Source organism: Mizuhopecten yessoensis, unplaced genomic scaffold (genome assembly GCF_002113885.1).
Source record: "Mizuhopecten yessoensis strain PY_sf001 unplaced genomic scaffold, ASM211388v2 scaffold10777, whole genome shotgun sequence".
Lineage (NCBI taxonomy): Eukaryota > Metazoa > Mollusca > Bivalvia > Pectinida > Pectinidae > Mizuhopecten > Mizuhopecten yessoensis.
Genome location: NW_018408716.1, coordinates 64,143 through 72,389, shown reverse-complemented (window position 1 = coordinate 72,389; position 8,247 = coordinate 64,143). Strand labels below are relative to the sequence as shown.

The 8,247-nt window shown below is 36.8% G+C and overlaps 1 protein-coding gene across 4 annotated transcripts in view; it reads left to right on the top strand.

Annotated features, from left to right (window-relative positions):
• LOC110462383 (villin-1-like) overlaps window positions 1–8,247 on the top strand; it is a 121,273-nt gene that overhangs the window by 48,908 nt on the left and 64,118 nt on the right. For all 4 annotated transcript variants that reach the window (XM_021516324.1, XM_021516322.1, XM_021516323.1 and 1 more), the window contains 2 exons: window positions 1,309–1,428; window positions 3,402–3,512. In XM_021516324.1, coding sequence (XP_021371999.1) covers window positions 1,309–1,428; window positions 3,402–3,512 — 231 coding nt within the window. The remainder of the gene's footprint in view (window positions 1–1,308; window positions 1,429–3,401; window positions 3,513–8,247) is intronic.

Below are 8,247 nucleotides of genomic sequence, written 5' to 3'. Positions count from 1 at the left end.
AAACAAACACTGGGCCAAGAAAAGTAAACATGTAGTTATAAAACAAACTCTGTTCCGTGAAAAGTTAACATGCATTTATAAAACAAACTGTTATACTCAAAACTAAACACAAGTCTGCGAAGAATAAACGTCGGTTTAAACAATAAACGGTGACTCGTCAAATATAAACTATAATCCAAAAAATACACACAAAAAGAGAACAACTAAACGATTTTTGAAAATTAAACGAAAAAATGAAAAAAATACACGGTAAGGGTCCACCAGTGGTGGTCACTATATGTTTAAATCTTTAAATGATTTGTTCTTTATAACCAAAAGGTCCAGGGTAATGATATTTTTCTAGAAGCATGCTGGGTTTGAAGACTTTAAACTCTGTTCAACCTAATGTCCTTGTTCGACATTCAAGGGCACAGGCGTCATATATTTAAATCTTTTTATAGGTTCTTATGAATCAAATACTGATATTCTGCCTGTAGCGGTATTTTAGTCCACTTTTAAGATTGCAAATGTGAGATTAATACTAGGTGGGCAATTCATGCCCAAATGGGCCTGAAGTATTCAAGGTCACAGGGGTCAATTGTCTTAAAAATCCTTAAACAACTTCTTCTGAATAACCAAAATGCCCAGGGTGATGCTATTTGGTCAGTAGCATGCTGGGGGTGAAGGGCTACCAAGTTTGTTCAAATAAATGACCTTCACCCATATTCAAGGTCACAGTGGTTAAATATGTTAAAAACTTTTAAACAACTTCCTCTCAATAACCAAAATGCCCAGGGAAATGATATTTGGCCAGTAGCATTCTGAGATAAAGGCTAAAAAGTTTGTTCAAATGAATGAACTTCACCCATATTCAAGGGCACAGGGGTCAAATATGTTGAAATCTTTTAACAACTTCTTCATTAAATGGAGCTCTGCACCTTTGACCCCTCCTTTTCAATAGTATTAGCTGAACTGATTTGATTGGTACGAATGAATTACCTTGCGGAGATGTGAATAAAGTATATAGATTGGGGTAACTTCTTTGATTTATATAGTTTCGCCCCTTTGTTTAAATTCTTAGTTTTAGGGTATTGAATTCTGCCATTCTGGTGACAGTTCTAGTTTGCTCAGGAATGTTGTGATTATATAAATCAGAAGTGCCATGCTAAAAGTAGACAGCCCCTTGTTAAGATGTGCATAAATGTAGTAAAGATATATAATATTTTATGCTGTATGTATACTATGCAAACATTGGGGAGGAAATAGTCATATTTATTGAAGCTTGTTTGATGCGGTTTGTATGCAGACCATGTTTTGATGTATTGGTAGGTTGCCAACGTTTCCTGGTCAGAAATGAACAAGGGTGATGTATTTATACTTGATGTTCCAAAAAACCAATTGATGTTTGTCTGGAATGGGGAAGGATCAACCAATCGGGAGAAGATAAAGGTAAGAACAGCATCTCAACAATATCAGTTCAGGGACATAGAACAGTACCAGTACAGGGACATAGAACAGTATCTCAACAATATCAGTACAGATACAGAACAGTATCAGTACAGGGACATAGAACAGTACCAGTACAGGGACATAGAACAGTATCTCAACAATATCAGTACAGAGACATAGAACAGTATCTCAACAGTATCAGTACAGGGACATAGAACATTATCTCAACAATATCAGTACAGGTACAGAACAGTATCAGTACAGAGACATATAACAGTATCTCAACAATATCAGTTCTGGGACATAGTACAGTATCTCAACAATATCAGTTCTGGGACATAGTACAGTATCTCAACAATATCAGTACAGATACAGAAAAGTATCAGTACAGAGACATAGAACAGAATCTCAACAATATCAGTACAGAGACATAGAACCGTATCTCAACAATATCAGTACAGAGACATAGAACAGTATCTCAACAGTATCAGTACAGGGACATAGTACAGTATCTCAACAATATCAGTTCAGGGACATAGAACAGTATCTCAACAGTATCAGTACAGAGACATAGAACAGTATCTCAACAATATCAGTACAGAGACATAGAACAGTATCTCAACAATATCAGTACAGAGACATAGAACAGTATCTCAACAATATCAGTACAGAGACATAGAACAGTATCTCAACAATATCAGTACAGAGACATAGAACAGTATCTCAACAATATCAGTACAGAGACATAGAACAGTATCTCAACAATATCAGTACAGAGACATAGAACAGTATCTCAACAATATCAGTACAGAGACATAGAACAGTATCTCAACAATATCAGTACAGAGACATAGAACAGTATCTCAACAATATCAGTACAGAGACATAGAACAGTATCTCAACAATATCAGTACAGAGACATAGAACAGTATCTCAACAATATCAGTACAGAGACATAGAACAGTATCTCAACAATATCAGTACAGAGACATAGAACAGTATCTCAACAATATCAGTACAGAGACATAGAACAGTATCTCAACAATATCAGTTCAGGGACATAGAACAGTATCTCAACAATATCAGTACAGAGACATAGAACAGTATCTCAACAATATCAGTACAGAGACATAGAACAGTATCTCAACAATATCAGTACAGAGACATAGAACAGTATCTCAACAATATCAGTACAGAGACATAGAACAGTATCTCAACAATATCAGTTCAGGGACATAGAACAGTATCTCAACAATATCAGTTCAGGGACATAGAACAGTATCTCAACAATATCAGTACAGAGACATAGAACAGTATCTCAACAATATCAGTTCTGGGACATAGAACAGTGTCTCAACAGTATCAGTACAGTGACATAGTACAGTATCTCAACAGTATCAGTACAGGGACATAGTACAGTATCAGTACAGGGACATAGAACATTATCTCAACAATATCAGTACAGGGATAGAACCGAGTATCTCAACAATATCAGTACAGAGACATAGTACAGTATCTCAACAGTATCAGTACAGGGACATAGAACAGGATCTCACCAATATCAGTTCAGGGACATAGAACAGTATCTCAACAATATCAGTACAGAGACATAGTACAGTATCTCAACAGTATCAGTACAGGGACATAGAACAATATCAGTACAGGGACATAGAACATTATCTCAACAATATCAGTACAGGGACATCGAACAGTATCTCAACAATATCAGTACAGGGACATAGAACATTATCTCAACAATATCAGTACAGGGACATCGAACAGTATCTCAACAATATCAGTACAGGGACATAGAACAGTATCTCAACAATATCAGTACAGGGACAGAGAACTGTGTCTCACAATATCAGTACAGGGACATAGTTAAAAAAATATCTCAACACTAATATTATAGGGACATAACAATCACATGTACCTTTCTTATACAATTATGTTGACACTTTGACTTGTTTCAGGGACTGAACTATGCTACTCAGCTAAAGAATGGTCGCCCTAAAAAGACAAACTTGGTGGTTGTCGAGGATGGTCAGGAGAATGAGACATACATGGCTCCTCTTGAGTTAAAGGTAAAAGGAAAAAGCAACAGCAGCCGGTTTATATGTAATTAAGGTAGAGTTCAGGCAGCCGGTTTATATGTAATGAAGGTAGAGTTCAGGCAGCAGGTTTATATGTAATGAAGGTAGAGATCAGGCAGCAGGTTTATATGTAATGAAGGTAGAGTGCAGGCAGCCGGTTTATATGTAATTAAGGTAGAGTTCAGGCAGCCGGTTTAGATGTAATGAAGGTAGAGGGCAGGCAGCCGGTTTAGATGTAATGAAGGTAGAGTCCAGGCAGCAGGTTTATATGTAATGAAGGTAGAGTGCAGGCAGCCGGTTTATATGTAATTAAGGTAGAGGTCAGGCAGCCGGATTATATGTAATTAAGGTAGAGGTCAGGCAGCCGGATTATATGTAATTAAGGTAGAGGTCAGGCAGCCGGATTATATGTAATTAAGGTAGAGGTCAGGCAGCCGGATTATATGTAATTAAGGTAGAGGTCAGGCAGCCGGTTTAGATGTAATTAAGGTAGAGTTCAGGCAGCCGGTTTAGATGTAATGAAGGTAGAGGGCAGGCAGCCGGTTTAGATGTAATGAAGGTAGAGGGCAGGCAGCCGGTTTAGATGTAATGAAGGTAGAGGGCAGGCAGCCGGTTTAGATGTAATTAAGGTAGAGTTCAGGCAGCCGGTTTAGATGTAATGAAGGTATAGGTCAGGCAGCCGGTTTAGATGTAATGAAGGTATAGGTCAGGCAGCCGGTTTAGATGTAATGAAGGTAGAGGGCAGGCAGCCGGTTTAGATGTAATTAAGGTAGAGTTCAGGCAGCAGGTTTATATGTAATGAAGGTAGAGTGCAGGCAGCCGGTTTATATGTAATTAAGGTAGAGTTCAGGCAGCCGGTTTAGATGTACTGAAGGTAGCGTTCATGCAGCCGGTTTAGATGTAATGAAGGTAGAGTTCAGGAAGCAGGTTTATATGTAATGAAGGTAGAGTTCAGGCAGCAGGTTTATATGTAATGAAGGTAGAGTTCAGGCAGCCTGTTTAGATGTAATGAAGGTAGAGTTCAGGCAGCCGGTTTAGATGTAATGAAGGTAGAGGGCAGGCAGCCGGTTTAGATGTAATGAAGGTAGAGTCCAGGCAGCAGGTTTATATGTAATGAAGGTAGAGGTCGGGCAGCAGGTTTATATGTAATGAAGGTAGAGGTCGGGCAGCAGGTTTATATGTAATGAAGGTAGAGGTCGGACAGCAGGTTTATATGTAATGAAGGTAGAGGTCAAGCAGCAGGTTTATATGTAATTAAGGTAGAGGTCAGTCAGCAGGTTTATATTTAATGAAGGTAGAGGTCAGGCAGCAGGCTTATATGTAATGAAGGTAGAGGTCGGACAGCAGGTTTATATGTAATGCAGGTAGAGGTCAGGCAGCAGGTTTATATGTAATGAAGGTAGAGTGCAGGCAGCCGGTTTATATGTAATTAAGGTAGAGTTCAGGCAGCCGGTTTATATGTAATTAAGGTAGAGTTCAGGCAGCCGGTTTAGATGTAATGAAGGTAGGGGTCAGGCAGCCGGTTTAGATGTAATGAAGGTAGAGGGCAGGCAGCCGGTTTAGATGTAATGAAGGTAGAGTCCAGGCAGCAGGTTTATATGTAATGAAGGTAGAGTTCAGGCCGCCGGTTTAGATGTAATGAAGGTAGAGTTCAGGAAGCAGGTTTATATGTAATGAAGGTAGAGTTCAGGCAGCCTGTTTAGATGTAATGAAGGTAGAGTTCAGGCAGCAGGTTTATATGTAATGAAGGTAGAGGTCGGACAGCAGGTTTATATGTAATGAAGGTAGAGGTCAGGCAGCAGGTTTATATGTAATTAAGGTAGAGGTCAGGCAGCAGGTTTATATTTAATGAAGGTAGAGGTCAGGCAGCAGGTTTATATGTAATGAAGGTAGAGGTCAGGCAGCAGGTTTATATTTAATGAAGGTAGAAGTCAGGCAGCAGGTTTATATGTAATGAAGGTAGAGGTCAGGCAGCAGGTTTATATTTAATGAAGGTAGAGGTCAGGCAGCAGGTTTATATGTAATTAAGGTAGAGGTCAGGCAGCAGGTTTATATGTAATGAAGGTAGAGGTCAGGCAGCAGGTTTATATGTAATGAAAGTAGAGGTCGGACAGCAGGTTTATATTTAATGAAGGTAGAGGTCAGGCAGCAGGTTTAGATCCTGGGGTTGGGTCCAATGGAGAAATTAGGCCATAGCTGGGGAAAATAGAGAAGCTCACGGTATATAATACGTATTTACAACCAGAATTTGTTCATAGTTCTACTCCATCTCAGGGACATTGGCCAAAAGACATTTTGTGTTATAGCTGAGAATCACTTGAGGTTCCAACTCTATATAACTATATATAACCTTGCCAGACATCATTTGACAATTACATCTGCAACCTCAATTTGTCTTTCTGGTCTGTTCCCATCCAAAGGGCAATTGAATACTGGTAATGAAAAATCTGTCTCATGGTCATAACATTGGAACAGTATGTGACTATCCACCCTATATCCATTGATACAATTGCTTGTCATTAAGAGATGGATACAAATATGCCACTAGGATTGGGCCTTGGGTCCGGCACTGCCGCTGGAGAATAAGTTCCATGGTCATGAGATAGACAGGTTAAGATCCCTACCCTATAACTAAGTATGTACAATCATGCTATCAGGAATTGACCTTGGGACTTAGTTCCTTGGTTATACCATGTATGCAGTTTAGATATCCTTAAATAAGAATATTTGAGTACCCCATCCAAAATTTCTTTACAATGGTTGACACTTAGGTCCATCCTTGCCCTTGGAGACTTATTCCCTTGATCATAACAATTAAAAGGTCAAAGATATCTTTTGCATAACCATATGTAAAATAGTTTGACATAAAGAGGTAAGCATATGTGAAATAGTTTGACATAAAGAGGTAAACATAAGCATATGTGAAATAGTTTGACATAAAGAGGTAAACATAAGCATATGTGAAATAGTTTGACATAAAGAGGTAAACATAAGCATATGTGAAATAGTTTGACATAAAGAGGTAAACATAAGCATATGTGAAATAGTTTGACATAAAGAGGTAAACATAAGCATATGTGAAATAGTTTGACATAAAGAGGTAAACATAAGCATGCTTCCAGGGCAATAACAGTTGAGATTTCATACCTTTATTTATATACACCTATATATATTGCTCTACCTATTAAGGGTTAACCAGAAATGTCTGTTTACTCCTGGAAGATTTATCCAATGAGTCGGAAGTGAGAACACCAATAGTAAATGTAATAGAAATTAGGATTCAAACTTTTGCTTTTTTTCTCCTGTCAAAGTTACATTTTCATTTCAACCAAATTTAAAAAGGACAAGTGTAGCATTACAGTAATCTGTTAATAAGTGAGAGGGTTTACAAAAACAAATAGGAATTATTGAATCCTTTTGTAAAATGTATGGTATGATGGTAAATCTTACCAAAACTAAGGTAATGGTTTTTAGACGAGGAGGAATTTTGAAGAAGAATGAAAAATGGTTTTTCAACAGAGAAAGAACAGAAGTGGTACAAATGTACAAATACCTTGGTATGTACTTTACTTGTTTTCTTAAGTGGAATAAAACTAAGGAAGCACTTGTTATTTCAGCAGAGAAAGCTTTGTTTACTTTATTTAGATTCATAAATACTTATGATTTAGGATGTTCGCAGGCATTGTATCTCTTTGATCATATGGTAACTCCTGTAATAACATATGGTGCTGAAATATGGGGCTATTGTTACAGTCCCGGCATAGAAATTGTACAAACAAAGTTTGTTAAAAGGCTATTGAGAGTAAAGCAATCAACTTCAAACTTGGCTGTTCTGGAATTAGGGAGACATCCCATGTGGGTTGTTTATTATAAAAAGTGTATAAAGTTATTAAAGTATTGGTTTATTTTTTTTAAGTATGGACACCTCTAGATATCCAAGAAGGTGCTATGATATGTTAGTAAATTTCCACAATGCTGGAAGAGTAACTTATTATACAAATATTAGAGATCTGTTGTACAAATATGGATTTCATTATGTATGGATATATCATGAAGTTGGCGATGTAAATAGTTTTATGAGACTGTTTACCCAAAGAGTAAAAGACACTTGTATGCAAGAATGGGATTTTGGAATAAATAACTCTAATAAACTAAATTTTTACTCGGATGTCAAAACTTTAATTGAACCCGAACGATACTTATATTGTATTACAAATAAGTCTCATAAAATTGCTCTAACCAGACTGCGTGTATCCAGTCATGAATTATTTATTGAAAAAGGTCGTGAACTAAAAATTCCAAGGGAAGAAAGATTATGTAATTACTGTTTATATACAAACAATACAAGACTCATTGAAGATGAATATCATTTTTTATTACACTGTCCATTATATGAACATATAAGACAAATGTGTGCATTGGAAAACTATGTTGAAGCAAAATATATGTTAATAACTGGAAATGAAGATAAATTAAGAAATGTTGCTAAATTTGTATATTTAGCTTTTGAAGCAAGATCAAATTATATTATATCTGTGACATCACAAATTTAGTATTATTAAATCGGAAGTCAGTGCTATATATTAGTAAATTGTACGTTATAAGGTACTTTGCAGAAATTGTTTTTGATGTAAAAATTGTGTGAATATGGTTATTATGTACTGTGCAAATTGTACTATGGGCTAGTTGGCCTTGAAATACTTAATAAAATATCTTGAACTTGAAC